Source organism: Ixodes scapularis, unplaced genomic scaffold (assembly GCF_016920785.2).
Source record: "Ixodes scapularis isolate PalLabHiFi unplaced genomic scaffold, ASM1692078v2 PGA_scaffold0__279_contigs__length_252992795, whole genome shotgun sequence".
Taxonomy (NCBI): domain Eukaryota; kingdom Metazoa; phylum Arthropoda; class Arachnida; order Ixodida; family Ixodidae; genus Ixodes; species Ixodes scapularis.
In genome coordinates this window covers 153354455-153374117 of record NW_024609835.1, presented here as the reverse complement: position 1 = coordinate 153374117, position 19663 = coordinate 153354455, and the positions used below count along the sequence as shown (strand labels likewise).

The 19663-nt window shown below is 44.4% G+C and overlaps 1 protein-coding gene across 1 annotated transcript in view; it reads left to right on the top strand.

Annotated features, from left to right (window-relative positions):
* LOC115333015 (neural cell adhesion molecule 2) overlaps positions 1-19663 on the top strand; it is a 220069-nt gene that overhangs the window by 117589 nt on the left and 82817 nt on the right. The window contains exon 5 of the mRNA XM_040221069.3: positions 6922-7197. Coding sequence (XP_040077003.2) covers positions 6922-7197 — 276 coding nt within the window. The remainder of the gene's footprint in view (positions 1-6921; positions 7198-19663) is intronic.

Sequence of the window (19663 nt, the reverse complement as noted above, 5' to 3'; positions counted from 1 at the left end):
TGTCCTCGTATCATTCGCGCTGTTCCAATATGGTGAATACATACCAACTCGCCCAGTTATTTTGTTTACTAAAATTTACATATGGGTGTAGCCTGTAAATTTATGCTTCCAACAATTTTATGAGCTTCTTTTTGAAGGAAACAGCAATTCCGGTATAAGATGTCTTCTTATTCTGACTTGTAAATTTAAAAACACGCGGGAGATTTCAGTAGAAATAATCATGTTCACTCTGCACTCTGACCAAGGAAGGAGTATAAAGACCGTATGTAAAATACTTTTAACCCTACATGAACACAAATTACGAAGACAAGACAAACATTATTACGTGCCAAAAATATGCATTGAGTTACCCGAAGAGATGATTGTGATAGAATTTTTAAGACCCTCAAAATTTCGATAAGCAATTGAGAATAAAAATAAAAAGCGAAATGAAAAATAAAGTTTAGGGAAAAGTTACCTTAAGAATACGCTTCAAAATTGTATTGTTTACTGGATCAAAGAGAGTGTCGATAAAAATCGACGGAGTTCCATCAAATCTTTATTATGCGCATGTACAGATTACACTTGTTTCCATGCTTTGGTCGCTGCGAATATAAAATAGTACTAAAATATGCTTTCTTTTGCTTTGTCCTGTTTCTTTTATTGAACATCGAAAATGTGTTCTCGTTACTTTTTCACCTGTACCGCTACTGGAGTGCCCGACGCACAAGCCGTAATAAATTGTATTGTATTTTATTGTATTGTATCTTTAATTTTGGGACCTTCGATATCCAAAATATTCCGCATGAGCCACACTGTACGTGACCAAATCTTCCAAACAGGTCAATTTTTTTTATAACAGTTATACCTATTTGTATAATTATTTTATATAGAAGCGTGCTGGCTCTCAAGCTACTTTGATTTCGTGTGCCAGACCGCTTCTATTTACATATTGAATTGACATTAAGTCTTAATAATTATAATATGCTATTTACCTTTTTAACTTTCCCGAGCACGAGGATTTACGAGGATGAAGGAAAGCTCCGGTGTCTTCTCACTTAACAAGAGCTGTACTCTGAGTAATGTATCAAAATGGCACGCTCAGCTTCTGGATTTGAAGGTGAGGTTAAAGAACCACACCATACCCGACATTACGTTTTCAGGAGCACGAACGGTTAGAATAGTTCTTGTTTCTTTTGGACTCCTCCCGCGGATAATTGTGACTAAAAAACCTGCATTAGAGACAATAGAAGATATATCGGCAGAAGTTTATTTTTTAGATACCATGCATCATACCACAAGTGCAGACCAACGTATTTGCACTTGTGGAGAAAAACACTTCATTTACAAAAAATTACGTCAAAGACATGATGCCATCAGTAACAAAAATTTTAAGGCACGCGAACATGGGCATCACCAGCAAATTACAACAGCTGTCTTTACGATATTGGCCGAAATATACTTGCACATTGCTTAGCACAGAACAATATTAACAATTCTTTGCAAGTTACGGCGTAAGTGGCTGGCCCGCGCCGGTTCGATTTGAACATTGCAAGAGCCTATAGTTACATATGTATCCCTACGACTGTGAGCAGGAATATTCAAAATTTAAACAGAGCATCTTTCATCCAACAAGGCTGCTTGGTCCAACATGACCATGCTGATGTATAGCCTTGGAAGCCCTTGTATTTAAAAGCTACGGAGCTTCGTGTTCAACTATAACAATTGTGTTTACAAGTGTGGTTTTTACGGTTCAACACTTATTGATAAGATAAACATTGCTTTCATAAAAACTTTTTTTTTTTTGTAAACTCGGTGTCTCGGAAATTTACTCTCGCTTAGTGCAGCACAATTTTCTCTAATAAAACATAAAATAAATTAGGTCAGTGTTAAAGATTTATTAGTTCGGGCTCAAAGAAGTGATTTCTTTTTTTTATGCGTTTGAAATATTTATACACATTTTTCAGCAGCTTTGTGTAATGATCCTTATAAATTCCTTCGAGTAAGTAACCAAACCAAAAGTTCTACATACTTCGCTGAATAGACTCTTTCAATAGGATTATGTATTGAGTCCATATTAGTAAAGCGAGAGTTCTCATTGCTTTGACTCGCATGTCCTCAAGGACTCAGGAAATAAAATACAAAAATATATTCGAACATCCACGGATCTGCCCGAAAAGAGAATTTTATCCCAGCTGGAGTGTTTTCAAAGTGTTCATTGCTCCCAAGAGCGCTGAGGCGACTGAACAAGCGCTTCCTGCGCGATAGACTGCTTAAATAACTCAGAAAGACTGTTTCAAGATTCAGATTAATAAAAAAGCCATTTAATCTTGTTCGTTTTTTTTTTTTTTTTGCTCCCAAGAGCAATGAGGCGACTGAACATGCGCTTCCTGTGCGATAGACTGCTTAAAACTCTGAAAGACTGTTTCGAGATTCAAATTAATAAAAGAGCCATTGGATCTTGTTAGTTCTTTTCTTTTATAGTTCGTTCCTCTAAATGAAACGATGGCTATATTCTGGTCTTAAAGGATTACAAGCAAGTGCGAAGCCACCGAGATCCTATGGTATCCTCACTTATCTTGCAGATGCCTCAACGAAGTGCGAAATATCGCAGTGCGACCGTTTGTTTTTCTAGTCTCAGATATCACCAGCCATCATCAGTACAAGTCTGACGTATAGTGGGGAAATATAATGGCAGCAGAGCGATACAGAAGCCACGATCTTGTAATGAACAACGTCCATGTAGATATACCTTTCGCAAACGACATGTCAAACAATTAATCGTCGAAGTGAATCTATATCAGACACCCACGCAAAATCCCCTTGTATAGACGTTTTCAGGCAGCTGTGCATGGGCGCCGCCATAACCGACCTTCCGTTTTTGTTTCCTCTTATGCCGTTCGCTTTACTTCATCATCGCCACAGCAGGACAGGTTATTGCCATTTTAGGTGTTACTGCGTCCTTCTCCCCAGCATGGGCCTTTGTGGAAACTCGTCAACTCCCGCTTCAGTGGCTCGGCACCTTAGTAAGACAATAGAAAGTCGGCAATACCGGCTCAATCTGGCGTGTTTAAAGCGTCTGTACGATTGACCCAGGGGCGGGTCGGTGCCCGAGTGTGTTAAGGTATTGCAGCTCGGGAGCGCATGCAGCGCAAGCTGGCGCTGCAGAACCCAGGGTCCTAGGTTCAGTCGCCATCCCTGACCGCTTCCATAACTGGATGAGCATTTTACCGGCGTGCGGTCCTGTATCACTGCTGCATGATGAACGTTAAAGATTGTGCAGTAGCGGCTGCACTGCACTGCATGGCTACCTTTTTATCTACAACTGAGAGCTACCGGACGCCCATTGAGGCTGACTAACTTCCGGATGTTTAATGAATTAAAATTATGACCGATCCCCGCAAATTGCGTCCGTGCACACTTCTGCGCCCCAGGGTAGGGGAATAAACACAACTCTCCGAAGTACCACTTTATATGCATCTGTGACTCCGAGTTCCAAAGTCAATTGACAAAGTGCTTGACCAAAAGCGTGCCTGAGGCGACGGTTTTGGTTAGCCCGAATCGTTTTGCTAAAAAGGGTAATGGCTGTGTTCTTGTAACAAAACGTTTAATGTAATGCGTATATTGTAATAATGACGAAACAAAATATATAAAAAAACAGAACGAATGTAAGACGCAACTACAAAATGAATAATTTTCCCCCAAAATTAAGAATGTTTTGTTTTGTTGTTGCAACAGCAGGAACTTGAACTCTTCTTTAACGCGATCGGTTGAAGCACCCTTTTTTTTACAAAATTATCAACCGTCAACTGCGCCGTTGGAATGCAGCTTGCTTGTATCTCGCATCCTAAACACAGTTCCTTTTTCCCCCACTCACCTCACGTTGACTTTTAAGCTCGGCAGTGGGAAGCAGAGGTAATGCGCTTCCGTTAAAGCGATTGATTCCCCCGGTGTTGAACCCATCTCTCAAGCATGCCACGCGGTCAATCTGGGTGGCACAACTGACTTTTAATCAAAACCCCTTAAATAAAAAAGTTAAAAAAAAACATTGCCAAAATTACTGCCTAGATTGTGGCTGAAACGCGAGAGAATTTTGCACCGTCTTGTACCGCCTAAACGTTTCACTAATAAATTACTTAGCTGTGGAATAGCTGTGGAAATTTAGGAATATTTTTTGGTGAGGTCTATTATGATTTCAATCACATTTCGAACTAACTCATAATCTTTTAATCTATTTAATTCCAGCAGACGGGCCTCTCGCGAGTAATCAACGACGTTTGTTGTAGCATGACTGTAATTCAAGAAGGTTTCTTTCTTACTGAAAAGATAAGTTATGCAAAAAATTAATAAAAAAAACTGTGCAATCTTTTTTTTATAACTGCATGCTATCTAGCTGGTGCACGTTGTGTAGAAATGTATTTGCGTGAGATGTTTATTGCCCCATACCTGTATGGATATTCCACGTATACCCTTAATCACACTTGGCTATAACAGGCGGGTTGTGGTTTTTCCGTACTTTCAATGCACCCGTAGCACGTGCGCTATGACACCGCGCAGTCTGACAAGTCAGTTGAGCTGCGTATGCGTGGTGCTTGCATGCACACCTGGGGCCCTAAACTCATCAAACACAAAGTTGGAGCCGAAAATTCGCGGAGCGTGCCGATTGGATGTTGGCGACAAAAGTGCCAAGTCATCGCCGTGATTGTCCAATCGGTGAGCTCCCTCAACTTCCGCCCCAACTTTGTGTTTGACGAGTTTAGGGCCCCTGCTATGTGGGCGCTGGGAGGACGAAGAAACCAGGACCCGCATGTTATAGCTGAGCGTGGTTAAAAAGTACCTACAGTATAAGTAACTAGGTAAACGAAACAAAATATTACAAATCATATTATCTATAGAAACGCAATACCCTTTGTTGCTGCATTAGTCGTGAAGAAACTAATATATCCTATTTGATTCGTTGGGAGCATTGCTCACCGTACGTACCATTGAAGTAAGTATATAACAGACGCGTGGGACCTGCCTTGTTGGTTACAAAGAGACCCCTGGACGCAAAACTGCGTAGAGTTCGCTACAAAAATCTATCGCATAAAAAAATAACGACAAGTTTTGAACGGTTTCCTTAGAGCCACCGAAGAAGTTACGCTTTACACAAACGACGCTTCAGCTATTGTCATGCTTGGAATCATTGTTTTCAGTTATCCGAAACTTTCTGTGAAATCGAAGGAAAAGAGTTTTTGACATCCAGAAATCTCCCCTCAGAGCAAAACACTATCGCCCGAGATCTCTGACATCGCGTACGCCAACGTTCTGTATACAAACAAGCCCCCGCTTGCCCACACCAACGGTGCGCACCGCGAGTGCGCAGAAATCGAATTCGCGTGAGAGAAAGCGTCAGCGCATGCGCAGTACCGACAGCACCGCAGTGGCGTGACGTCGAAGCCGTACTTTCAAATCGTAAGCCCGCCAGTTGCGCCGCCCGCTCTGCACAGAGACCAAGATGGCGACGCCCACGAGAACATCGGATAATGGTCCGCCGGTACTGTTGAAGTCTGCAGTCACACTGCCAATACATTGCACAAAAGACAGACTACAAACACAATCTGAGGCGTTTTCTTTTTTTCTCGTATGAGGGTATTGTCACATTTGTCACACAAAAGCTGTCTGGAGACATGTTCCAAGTGTATACGTATGCACGAACACAACATGCTTCGAAGATGCTTGAAGCTTATCCGCAGATAATTTTGTCACCAAGTGGGCAGGGAACACCGTGTTTTTTTGTTTTTTTTTTATTGTTTGCTATGTACGAGCAGTGTAACTGCGGCTTGAAAGGGCGGTGCAGCGATATTAATTTCTAATTTTTTTTTTCATTTTGAAGGAGCTTATTGTCACTAGTAGAACTCAAGTACACTCGCACACAACGACACTAACCCAGAACATTCTTTCATTAACTGCCCCATGCAGCGAAGCCGGCGTTATCGTTGTCTGTAGCCGCGAAAATAGGCACCTAAGTTTCCATTGGCTGAGCGTAACGGCACCGAAATTCCGATTGGCTGAGCGAAAGCGAACCTAAATTCCCGTGCTTAATAAATCACAAAGAAATGCACAGCAACGCAGATGCTTCGTCACGGAAGTCGGCGTAAAGCTGGCGCGCTTCGCAGCGCCTGAGCAGTGAGGAAACGTGATGTAACCGCCGGATCGCCGTGTGCAAAACGAAGATGTGGCGTGCTGCTTGTATGAATGCGCTGCGTGTACGAATGCTTTCGCATTCCTATACGTACACAGTTTTAAGTGTCTGTGCCGAATTTTATTGCGGTGTAATTTCCGTGATAAATGTGAACATTTTCTTTCTATTTCTTCTTCACAAAACTTGATAACGTAGCTCGGAGGTCGGAGTGTTGGCATAATTATGCATAATCCCCGAGTGACGCTACTTGAATGAGGCTCATAGAAGGAACTCGAGCATTACGTGAGCACCCGATCTGAGCTCGCGATTATCGATTGCTGCAGTGGACAAGAATTCGTGTAGTGGCTCGTCTGTACTCGCTTCAATGGCGACGATAGACGAACTCTCACAATGTCTGGAACTCAGCGCGTGTCCCGTGCTTTGCCAACCCACAGCACGTGGTTACGATAAACATTAGGGGCATAAAATCGGGTCCAAATCACGTGGTCGCTCGTTCTAACTGAAAGTTGAGGAAATAAACTTTTGTTGTTTTTCTCCAATTTTTTTTTTCCTGACTACCACCGCGTGGGGAAAAACACTAACGCGTGCTTTATAGGTTGAAACCTCCAGGGATTCATCTTGAGCGGTATTTGCGCAAAGCACAAAAATTGTTCCGCCGCCTAAGCTTAGTGTGCGGCTCTGGGTGTGTGGTGTCAAGACCCGGTGACTCTGGGTCTTCGTGGCTCGTAACCAGGTGTCCCCCGGGGTGTTCCTCGCAGTCCGTCCCCTGTCGGTGTGGATCGAGGGCGAGCCGCGCCCCCTGTCGGCGGGCAAGGCGGTGACGCTCACCTGTCGCGCCACGGGGTCCCGTCCCCCTGCGGCCATGGAGTGGTGGAAGGCCGGCAGCCGCATGAACGCCACCCAGCTGAACGGCACCAGTGCGCTCAGCTTCGTGCCCGTCAGCGAGGACTCCGGCAAGCACCTGTCCTGTCGCGCCGAGAACCCGCTGATCGCCGGAAGCGCCATCGAAGACGGCTGGAAGCTCGAAGTGCACTGTGAGTGGCGACATACCGACGGTGTACCCTTTAATGTGTATGTTGTGGTCGAATGTGTCTTCAATGGGTGAGTAGGCGACGACACGGTTCCTGACGTCAAATCTTCTCCGGAAAAAAAGAAATGTGTTGGGGGGGCGCAACACTGTTAAAGTAAAAAAAAGAGAAATGATGACCGTTTTCTTTTATTCTTTCTTTTTCAGATTTTTTTTTTTTTTTTTTAGAATCGAAAGGCTGTCGAAAAGCTAGGAGTGTTTTGGGACGTACTAATTTCAAGGGATACACTACTCGGTAGTGTTTTGTGCTCGCAAATACCGTCTAGAGAGAAAAATATGAAAAAGCGCCGATGTCGTGTTCGCGCTCACATTGTCGCACAGTGTCCGCATGATGAGTACGCCACATAATAATAATAATAGTAATAGTAGTAGCAATAGTAATAATAAGAATAATATTATTAATAATAGTTTGTCTGCACGAAATCAATCTCGTACATTTTCTTCTGCGTCACATATGCACTTGCGTGCTTGTGTGTGCGAACACGCAGTAAATGTGAACAAAAACGCTTCGCACACACACACAAATACAAAAAACACAAAAAACGTGAATATGTCGACCAGTCTCTTTTCATGCAAAACTGTTTTCTTTTTTTTACCTTCTGTAATGATTGCGAAATTTCTTTTGTAATAATAAAAAAACACGCTGAAAAAACAGAAGTAATGAAATGCCCTTAACTATTAGACATATATAACTTGCATTTTTATAGCCAAAATTTCCTTCTGTCATATTACCCAACTCTTTTAAGATAAAAACGGATATAATGGAATATCCTTCAGTATTACCCACATAGAAAACATACATTTCTATGGCATTTAGGCTAACTTTTCCACATACTGCAGAACTACATCGCCAACAAAAATGAAAAAAAAAAGTATAAAACAGTAAAACTTTGGCGCAAAGAACACTTTTAAATGCAGTCCAAGAAAAGCCATGCGAAGAAACCATTGCAAGCAAGAAGACAGTAGTAACGCCATTCATATATAATTATATGGACTCCGAAATTAGGTAGGAGACGTTCGGCTAAAAACAATGCATCGTGCCTATTTTTCTTTCTAGCAGCGTTGACGATAACGCGCTTCAATTAACGGCGTTACCGGCAGCGCGTTATTATTTCAATAAAGTGGTAACCTAATCGTTACTTTTTCAAAACAGTAAAGTGTAACGTACTTACGTTATTTATTTCCAGCAACGTGTAACCATATATACCTTACTCATTACTTCTTTTTCCCAAGACTTAAAAAATTACACTTCAACTTTTTCGTGCTTCTAAGCGCCAAGCTATATGAATTTTTGAGTTATTTTAGGTTTTATTTGCGTGTTATTTTTTTTTTTGTGAGTATTTAGGTGCAAAAAAAATGTTTTGTGTATGTTTATACAGCCGGAAGCTAGTCTGCCTTAGTGGGCGTCAGGTGAAACTGTAAAGGTGAAATTTATTATTTATGAGGTGAAATTGGAAAGAAAGATAAAGTAATTATGTTCAGTCTCTGCATTATCATAATGTTCCTTGAAATATGGCGTCTATGCATACATTTTGCCTGAAAAACAGTGAAACGTACTAATTCACAATGAAAAAGCAATAAAAGTAACGCGCGTTATTTTTTATCGCTAACGCGTTCTTTTTATTTTAAGGTAACGTAGGACGGTGACGCGTTCGTTTATTTGCATGTAAAGAGTAACGGATTTCGTTACTTTTTTTTTGCCTTTTACCGATGATGTGGACGAGATCTGGCAAATCAACAGGAAGCTCGTTCAAATAGCTCGGTGCACGATATTTTCTCAGCCTCTTCCCATAATTCGTACATGTTCTTGGAATGTAAATTTTTTCCGTGGAGCCTCAGTTGTTTTTGTGTGGTTCATTTTGTTTTCAAATGATACAAAAAGTAACACCTCGTTAAAACCACGAAGCTGCGGAGGTCACCAACCTTACACAGATTGAGTTCCGTGAGCTGTTCTTCGAATGTAAGGTGTTCAAGTTGACTGCCGTAGGTTAAATTTCTTATCATCTTTTTTATTGACCTTTTAATTTTTTTGTTTTTTGTAATTTCAGCATAATGCGTAAATTGCAATTCCTTATCTTAGTTTTGACTCGCCTAACATATGGTAGATCACTCGCCTTAGACCGATGTTTGCGCAGCTTCGTAATCTATAAAGATAGGAAATTATTCCCGGATGCTTGAGTAAGTAATCCACATGTAGGTTCCAGGATAGATACTCGTCAAAGTACATACCTAAACACTTTGTTTTTGAGGCGTGTGGCAGCGGGAAGTAACGACACTCCCTGCATTCCTTGGAATGCAAGAAAATAGGCTAGTTAAGATTAAGATGGTTTTGGTGGGTCCAGAAGCACATCGACACGTACCGCAGCTGCCCCTTCTCTCTTTCTGTATAAAACTTTTTCCTTCGCTCATCAATACATACTTTTAACCATGTGAACTTGCAAATTCTTTGCGCTCCAAAATAAAAATTGCTGAAGCTTGGTTAGACTTTTGTTGACAAAAATATGATGCGCCTTCGGTGTGATACGGTCGTTGACCGGCGGTCTTTTTCTTGCTTGTCATTGAAGCGCACGATGATCAGAGGGGGCCTTCCCTCGTTTTAATTTTCTGCATAGATTCAATCTTATCAGGCAGAGGCAGAGGAAGGTTTAGCTTGGTTTCTAGATCCTTCACGTCCGCTGACAAGTCCTCCCGATCTTCCTGAGCGATTCCACAAATTTTAATTTTCTTCATTCAAACATATTGCTCTGCGTTTTGTAACCCATTCTAGATATATTTTTTAATTCTTGCACTCTTATTTTTTCAGTGCTTTTATCTCGCTTGTTTTCTTTTTTAACTCGTTCGTGACAGATATCAACGAGTCCGTCCTTTTCAGCAAATAATTGTATTGCTTCGAAAGCATATCTGCTGTGTGCTCTATGGCTCTGGTGATTTTTTCTTGCATATCTAGTTTCTCACTGATTGTGTCATACTTGATCGATTGCAGATTCAGTTTCTTTCGATCTTGTCCATTCTTCTCAAAACTTCTATCAACGTTTGGCTTGTCTCTAGTAGTCGCGACAGCATAGCTGTTTATCGTTGCTCTTCGGTTTCGCAGGCTGATCTTACTGTCGTCTAAGGGTGATTGCTGTTGGTCATCTACTGTACAGGCTGTACACTACCACGACAATCTATCCTCAATATTATATTTTTTCTCAGTTTTGTTAACTTTTGCACTTTCGTACATGATAGAAATGCTTACACTTTGAGCGTTCCAGAGATTGGTTCCTTGGTGCTAGTCCTTTCCAGCACGCTAAACAATCATTTTGTTCTTCTTGCAAAGGCATGGTTTACAACAATAGGAATAGAAAGTGCAGTGGAGAGTCAGGTACAAACAAAATGTCAAGCGAGGACCTACACCAGTCTGAGGGTCAAAAACAGGAACGTCATGACCGCTGCGGGCACTCCGCTGTAGACTGGGCTGCTTCCACATTTCGAATACGCTAATATTCGATGCTTTGGTGTCTCTCGGATGCTGCTCCGTGGCTTCGTCATTGATTGACCGCGGCCCATTCACTGCGTAGCTACGGCTGCGATGAAAGTGCCGCCGGCTATCGTGGATACAGCTTGTGGTTGGCCCTGAGGGGTCCTTGGCTCCGATGCGTGTGACAATCAAAAACAGGAACGTTATAACCGCTGCTGGCACTCCGCTTGACTGCCCGCCGCGGAGTGCCGGCAGCGGGCAGTGATAAGTGGTTACGAATCTCAACGGCCCAAACAAAGTTGAGAAGCGACTCCAAGACAATTTTCGAGTGTTGAGAGGATCCTTGAGGGTGCTTGTTGGTGCGCGAGGAGGTGAAAGTGTTTGCGCTACTGCGAGTGGTGCACCTCGGCGTGTTTGCATGCGTATGGGCTGTGTAACTGTGGTTATAAATTAATGAATGACGAGGGTGTTCTAAAAAGCATTACTTGAAAGCTTGGTACCGCTACTGGCGGGAATTTCAAAGCATGCTTCGAGGTTACAACGCGAGCTTCTGATATCTATATTATCCTACGAAAAGTCTAGTTGTTACGACTTCCCCACGGGGATAGAATATACAGCATATGCGGGCAACGATCAAAATTAATGAAGCAGCGAAACTGGGCGGGCTACACCGTCTCGACCTCTCATTATGTGCACCTGTAATAATTATGTCCCCGAATATGTTAGGTACGAACGGCATCACATATATCGGATATAGCTGGTTTTTCCGATTTTCATGCACAAAGCTGTCGACTGTAGACACTGCTTGCTCCTACACTTCGTACTGAGCGTGTCAGGTGCCCATTTCTGCGCTCTAGAACTTAGTTTCATGGAGGCGATGAGCTTATCACTGCTATCTACGGAACGCCTTTAAAAAAATAGCGAACACAAAATTTTGAGTATCCAAAGAAATAGCACGAACCTAAGATCGGCGCATGCGCTGTGGCGAGGACGCAATTTTTTTACGTACTCAAAGCTTTGGCATAAGCTATTCTAAAACTAAATATAACGTTCCCACAAAAAAAAAAAAAAAAAAATCTCATCGATAACGCAACATGCACAGTTGTAACGCATGACGTTTCGCATGTTCATTGTACCTGCACAGATCTTGCTCCCACGTATAGCTCTGTCTCTGAGCATCATAATTCTCTAGTCGCTCTTTGTTGACCGCCGAAGTAGGTACACCATGTGCTTTGTCACAATATGGACTCACACTCAATTCCAAGAGTGTACTTTCAAGAAAATAAAAACACCAAATGACGATACAAAAAAAAAAGAAAAACATTAACACAGAAACGTAATCTGAGCTGATCACTGACCAGTATGTTCCACAGGACCCTAGGGTCAGTCAAAGTCCGGATTTATCTTCGAGGTGCGGTCGCTAGCAGCTACCGCCTGATTAATTAGCAACCAAGATAATGCACGTCAGTTCTATGTAATCCTATGTTTAGAGTTCTCGAAAGATAAGACAATTATGTAAATGACGTGCAAATGATGACCTTACAGTTAATCATACATAAAACAGCATCTAAAGTACTCATAAACCCGAGTGCTTCCGTAAGCGAGTGCTTCCGTGAGCTTTAATAAATGCAAGCGCGCCTAGGAAAAGAATCTCTCCGATCGACGGAGGGAACTCATCATATAACATGTGCCGACACACAATGCGGATCAAAGGTTGGACCCGGCAAAGAAAAAAAATAATTGTAAAATACTCCATGTCCTTCACGTCGGCTGTCCAAACGTTAGACTCGGGCTGAGTTGTCTCTCAGGCCACTAAGGCCACTTACGTTTGAAAGAGCGGCGTATGTCTGGTCATAGGCTCCTATATACTGACAAAGCCTGGCCGACCGCCACGAGATGCGGCCGCCGAAATGGAAAAGGTGGAGCGGCAGACAATGGGAAAGAGGACAGCCACGTGACTGGCGCCCCGCTGCGGCGAGACGCCGAAACAGATTTTTCCCGAGCAAACAAGTGTGTTTCGGGTCCTCGCACTGCAAAAGCTGCGCGCTGACGTCCAGGGTCCTCGAGAAATGGCTCTTTGATGCTCTGTGCTACCAGATCCTCGCGCTCCAAATCTTCGACCGGGCGCTCTGTGGCTCCGTCGTCGGACTGCCAGGCTTAGCGAGTATAGAGGAGGCTATAGTCCGGTGCTTTATCATGCGTCTTGGTGGCGCATTCCATCTTCCTCCTGTTATTTGCTTTGTCTTGGTGGCGCATTCCATCTTCCTCTTGTTATTTGCTTTGTAAGGTGGTACCATCGCTCGCTTGCATGTTATAAACTAAAGTGAAAACAAACGCCACTTTGGAACATCTATGATGTCACCTTGAGCAGGAGCCGCATTTTTTCAAATCTTTTGACAGAACTAAAAAGCATAGCTTCGATTAAAACATGATTTTGGTGGCATTTCAGATGGTGCCAATGATTATCGCCGTGGTGTAAATTAATCTCGTCTTCTGTTTTGACGTTTCAGGTGCCCTTCGTTGGTTTAACACTTAAACTCTCTTTACTGATATTTATTTTAATACAATTACTGATACAACCTTTACTCTATAATGCAATTGCACTCTTATGTTATGTCAGGTGCCATGTTATCAAAGATCCTTGTCACCCAAAAATTACTTCGACTTGAACTTCAAAGAAGCAGCTTGGTTACTTTGCGTAACCAACAAGGGTAAAAAAGTGGGCGCAGACACAAAAATGGCACTAAAGAAAACGAAAACAAGAAAAATGTATACGAAGAGCTTCGCACAAGCTTCGGCTCTGACCTAACAGAATCCTTCAGACTCGGAGGGCTTGGCGCAAAGCGCAGCTTTTTAGAGGAGAGACATCCGAGGAATTCGAATTGAAACAAAGGCGATCCCTGTGACGTACTGAAGAAAGAAAGAAAAGCAGAAAAAATAGAAGAAAAGACAAATTCTGCAGAAGGGTTTCGCAATCTCTCCCGGATCTTCCTCCGTTAGTGCGGTATGCGATCAGTCGAGCAGCCCTAAAAAGAGTTCCAATAAATAAAAAAAGATTTGTACAATACTTCATGTCCCCCACGTCGGCTGTCCAGATGTTGGACTCGGGCTGAATTGTCTCTAAGGCCACTGAGGCCACTTACGTTTGAAAGAGTGGCGTATGTTTGGTGTTTTATTGTGCTTCTTGCTGGCGAAGGTGGCGCATTCCATCTTCCTCCTGTTATTTGCTTCGTAAGGCAGCACCATCGCTTGGTATTGGAAGCGCCAGTGGTCCGCTGACTACAGTAGCCGTGATTTGTTTGGAACGCTGTCCTCGAAGATGCAGAACCGTCCCACAGAGAAAAAATGCAGCCATCCAACGGTCACGAGCTCAGCTTAAAGAGCTTAGGAATATTCAATGCACCATGATACGATCCTGGCTTTCGGACTTACTAACGGCATATGGCCTATAATTGTCACAGGAAAACAAACAAATATTCTGATGGGAAATTTCGAAAATAAGACAGGACTTAAAACTTGTTGTTGGCCTAGTTGGTTCATGATGCAGTATAGAGGCTTTTTGCGCGACACAGGGGACAATTACAAGCGAGTAGACACGGTTTTCTTTGCTTTTGTTTTCTTTGTTCGAAGAAGCTTGCTTTGTGTGATCCATCCGCTTTCAAATGGTGCCGCTTCGAGATGACCACATCCGCTGGTAAAGTTAGCTGTGGTTTAACTCGTGGTGAAACAACATATAGAATATTTCAATATTCACCTTTTGCGCGCCTGCCGTCCTCGGTCACTGGGTCGTGGTACCTGTTCTCAGAATACGCAGTCGATATTTCTATAAAATATCATACGCTACACGTCTGTCTACACCCACGTGACTCAATATGCTTTGACTAGATGCTAAGCGCAGGAAAGGAAGATAGCCAACGCTCTACGTTCTTCCCTTGTCGAACATTAAGAGAGAAAGAAGTTCCACTTTTAACGATAATATTTTTTTTCTCCTCCCGGATGTTGAACAGTTAAACTTCAAGTGGCCGCCGCCCTCCACAAAAACATAACTCTCTACCTGGTCAAAAAAAAAAACAAAAAAAAAACTGAAGCGCTAACATCGAGGAGCTTGTGACGAGTTCGCCGTATGTTGTTTCTTTTTGTGCATCTTCCATTTTTGTTACTTGAGGGTCGCAGTTCGAGGCATCAGAAACTTTCGGATGGCTACAAAGACCAAACGACTTCTCATTCGGGCGAGATAAAGGGAAGCGCAGCCCCGAGGGAGCTCCGAAGCCCTGCAGGCAACAATGAAAAACGGTTCCGGAGACGTTGGCCGACACGTCGTTGCGCCGAGCTGCAAGACGTTCGTCGACGAGGCCTCTATCTTGCTTTCGCAGGACGCCCAGGCGACGAGGACGAAGACGGCGCTGACGGCGGCGGGGCTCTCATAAATTTTCGCTTCTTCCCGGCGCCTCTTAAGTATAGGGATGCCCCGGTTCAAAATAATATCCTTCTGCCATGGCTCTTCTCCTTCCTCCGTTCTTTAATTATTCATGGATGCTGCTGGTACAACGCGAGCCCCACCCGGAGCATTTACACTCCTCGCAATCAATAATGGAACGACTCTCAATGATACGCCCGCTTTTGTAGTTCTTTCCAGCCGCTGGCGATTGCTAATCCACCGCCGTTTTGTTATATCCTTGTTTTTTTTCTTCCGTTAGAGATTGTTGTATTTGCTTTTGATGAGTGCAGTTAAAGAGGTTATTTTCAAACCAGCCCTACGGGTGGGATTTGTGAAGGCTTCAGGCCTCTTTTTAATCAGTTCTGAAATTGTGAAGCCGAAGAATACGAAGCCTCTTGGTGAAAAAAAAGTTTGTTGCTTTGCGTTATTTAGTATCGATATGCTTAAGTTGGCTAGTAAGTTTCATCCACTTATTTCACGGAGGCGATTACGGTCTCGAGCCCGCTGTTTCGCTTTATGGCAGTTTTACTTAGATTCTTTAATGACCTTTTCAAACTGGAACATTTAGTACATATTTCAGCAAATTCAATCAATCTCCAGTTCATCAAATGTCGCCTTTGAGTCCCTGGTGCTGCCGTTGGTACTATATAGCAAACATAAATGGCAATGCCACGACGGGCAACATTATAGCGTAAAAAGAAGTTAAGTATATGCGTTTGAAACACGTTGCGAGACGTGGTTGGCTTATTAACCTGCTCTCTGTTAATTTGATGACCTTAATCAGCAATCACAAACTAATAGAAAAGATCTAAAATCCAGGCGACAGGTAACACTATGAAGGAAACTGGGAGTCTATGGAGCAAAAGGTCATTTTATTTCCTAACTAAGGTCCTAAGAGTCCATTAATGTGCTTGAATAATTTACGCAAGGTATACAAGATTACGTTTCAATAGTCACCACTTTTGTTCCGATAGGTTAAGTATTTGTTTAAAGCGAAGAATGGTAAATTTCGCCATCTTGAACTTTGCCGCTTGTTTGGCGACCCTGCTTTCTCCTCTCGACGTTTGCAATTCCCGGAGCGAGAAGAAAGGGAGGAAGGCTACGCCAAGGCATTCGTTGCTGGCAATGGGAAGCGAGAGGAAAAGCGCATGGAGCAACAAAGTTGCAACAGAGCGGGAATCTGCTCTCGTGCAGGCAACATTGGCGCATATCCTTTCCCAATCCTCTCCCTTAGTTGCCGCCATTAAATTGCAAACGCTCTCGAGGTTTTCAGTTGTGCTCACCCTCATTAGAGCCTCCCTAGTCACAGGCGAGACGTCCAGCCTCTCCCTGCTGTCATCAGAGAGAGCTAGACGACGAGAGACGGCGATAAATGACTCGTAGGGCCTGAGTGTCCCGGAGCCAAGCGAGGGCGCCTGAGGGTTTTCCAGATATTTTATGAGTGAGTGTGATGCCGCGAGGAACCGACCGGGATCGGGTGAAGAAGAGGGTTGAGCCCCTCGGCGATAGGGGAGGAGGCAGGTGAAAGAGTGGAAAGCGCGTGACAGCAGACTGCCAAGTAGAGCGGAAAACCCCATAAATGGTGTCCAATGGTAGCGGGTGTGCGACAATGGGTTCACTCAGGGCTCAGTTGAATTTGAGGGTAAGTCTTCTTGAGGAGGACAACAGATAGGAGGACTCCCGACCGTGCTTGGTACAGGGGGCAGGTCTGGAAACGAGCCGGGGGAAGGTGAGAGAGAGAGGGAAAGTTCAGGGGGTTCGCCGACTTGTCAGATATTAGCGGCATTGGCCGGTTTGTACCTGCTTGGTTTCTTGAGCTTCCTGAAAGGAACCGGTTGTAAGCTCTGGTGGCATGGGCGATGTTGTGGCCCCCGCTTGCGAGGAGAGAAGTTTAGCGCGCGCAAGTCTGTGAGCCCTTTCATTACCGTGAAAGCCGCAGTGAGCGGGTACCCAGTCGACTAGGAGAAATTGACCAGCCGTCCAGATAGAGAGGGCGGTCCGATTAATTAAAAAAAAACGATTGTCGATGACTGGAATGAGTGTCGGAGAGTGCGGAGGACTTCCTGAGAATCCGTGTACATTTTAATGCTAAATGACAGTTCCAGACTGGCAATGTCGATGGAACTCAGCCAGTGACACAAAGTTCAGCGTAAACCGAGAAGCAGGAAGACGAACAAAATTGGGTGCCGTGGTGGTTGCCGTCGACTTCTTACCATGCAGTGCTAAAGATAGGCGTGGAGCTGTCAGAGTTGATGGTGGCGTCAGTGTAGAAAGTGTGGTACGCCGATGAGGAGCGAAGTTGAAGACAGTGGAGGTGTCATCGAACAAACTCGTTACAACGGGCAGGCTCCGCTTCGCCCATTTTTCGAAGGAGAGGGCGGGATGGCGTGATAGGATGGAGCTGAAAGGGCGGGAATATAGTGGGTAGAGGCAGCAGGTGACAGGTATCATAACCGGGCTTGCGTAAAGTATAGCGCCCTGCCATATTGTCTCGGAGGCTGTTCTCTTGAGCTTCGATGTGGCTAGAAGCCAGGTCGTCAAGGCTGTTCATCTGACTGCAGCTTGTAATCGTTTAAAGGTGTGTGTATCGCGGGAGGCCGGTGACAATTCGTTGAAGCTCACGATTATCTCTTTCAAGCTGGAGTTGTTGGAGGCGGGCGAGGTGGTAGTACGGGTAGGCGTACAAGATGCGGGAGTTTCCAAATGCCTTAACTAAAATGCGTAGATCGTGTTCGTGCACCCCGTAAGAGGGATAAGCTACCCGGTACAACAGGTGGTTAGGCTGTTTCGACGTGCGGATGGTACGCTGAAACCAGGTGTTCGAGCGGCTGTCTTGGTTGAGCTGCTGAAAACCGATGATTCTGATGCCCGTGCGGTGAAAGATGGAGTGCTTGCGAGCGTCACCTTGACGCACTGCTTCACAGCTTTTTCCGCTGGTGAACGGGGACCGCCATGAATAGCGACAAACTCCGTCTTATCCGGGGCGGGAGAAAGGCCGCCAGAACGGACAGAGTCGTGTATGTCGAGTACGGCTTTAATGGCTGTCTTATTGAAGACCGGGAGAGCCAGAGTGGGTCCACAACAGAATATTGTCGGCGTAGACCGAGTGTTCATGCTTGGGTACATTGATAAGGCGAGATGGAAGGCCGGTCAGGACAATGTTGAAAAGTAATGGCGATAGAACGGATTTTTCTGGAACGCGCGCCCCGTTGTGATGGGTGAGGTTGTGAGCAGTGTCAACAAAAATGGTAAAAGTGCGATCTTCAGGAAATGCAGCAATGAAGTTGCACGGCCAACTCTATATGCCGAGATGTTGTGCCATGGAAAGGTCTGAAAAACGCAGGACGCTGTCGAACGCTCTACGGAAGTCGACCCCGGCCACGGTGCGTAGATGCAGTTATGTGAAGAGCACATCGTGTTGGAGGCTGGAGAGAACGTCCTGAGGGAAGGGGACTGAGAATTTGGTGCGGTTCAAGCCACCACTGCAGGCGGGCGTTGGGCATACTCGACCATTTTGCACAGACATGATGTGAGAAATATTGGGCGTAGGATCGTGAGGAATATGGGGTTTTGGGATGGGACGAACCGTCGAGTGCCGCCACTCAGGAGGTGTACATCTGGAGTTCCACACCTGGTTAATCTCAGCGAGTAAGGTCTCCTTGTAGGCTGCGGGGGAGGTTGCAAAGCTGCCCGACAGCTTCTGAATCAGTGGCGGTCTGTGCGACTATAGTTAGGTCAGACTAGGACCAATACGCCTCTGCAAAGTCATGAACATTCGAACCCGACATCATTTCATGACACCTCTAAGGTCTATGTGCACTCACTGAAAGTAGCGTTAAATAAAGGATTGTGCTTTCTACAGTGATATATCCAAGTTGTGACCCGAAGTTTTGGCTTTGAAGAATCACATTGGTAGCGACCTCTTGAAATCGGCACTAACATGGCGTAAATTATTTATCAGCCATTGAAAGCTATATCTTGACAAATTATACGCATATACCCTTGTGCATAATCTAAGACAACTTAGTCACAGGCTAAGGTGAACAATATAAGCTGTAAACTTTGTTTTATCTTTTACAACGCTGAAAACAATGCGTTGCCTCCACTGAACGGGGACTCTCGCTTTGAAGTCTTTGGAGTGAATGACTGTTGTTTCTTGTATCTTCTTCTTTTTCATGTAGGAAGAAGCTATACTTCGTTTCAGCTTCAGTCCGAGCGCGGTCGATGTTATGAGCCAAAGGGTCAATCAAACAGCGCAAAAAGCGCAACGTCATGGCGTGCTTTCTGCGCTTGATAGGACTAGCCGGCAAAGGAGCACACACAGAGAGACGGCGGATACCGGCTGGTCCTATCAACTGCAGAGAGCACGCCATGACATTGTGCTTTTTTGGCAGTTTGATTGGCCCTTCGGCTCATAACATCGGCCGCGCTCGGACCCAAGCTGAAACGAAGTATAATCTTCTCGTTCCTCATTCAGACCAGCACTTGAAGCAACTCGCATGCCCTCGCCACTAA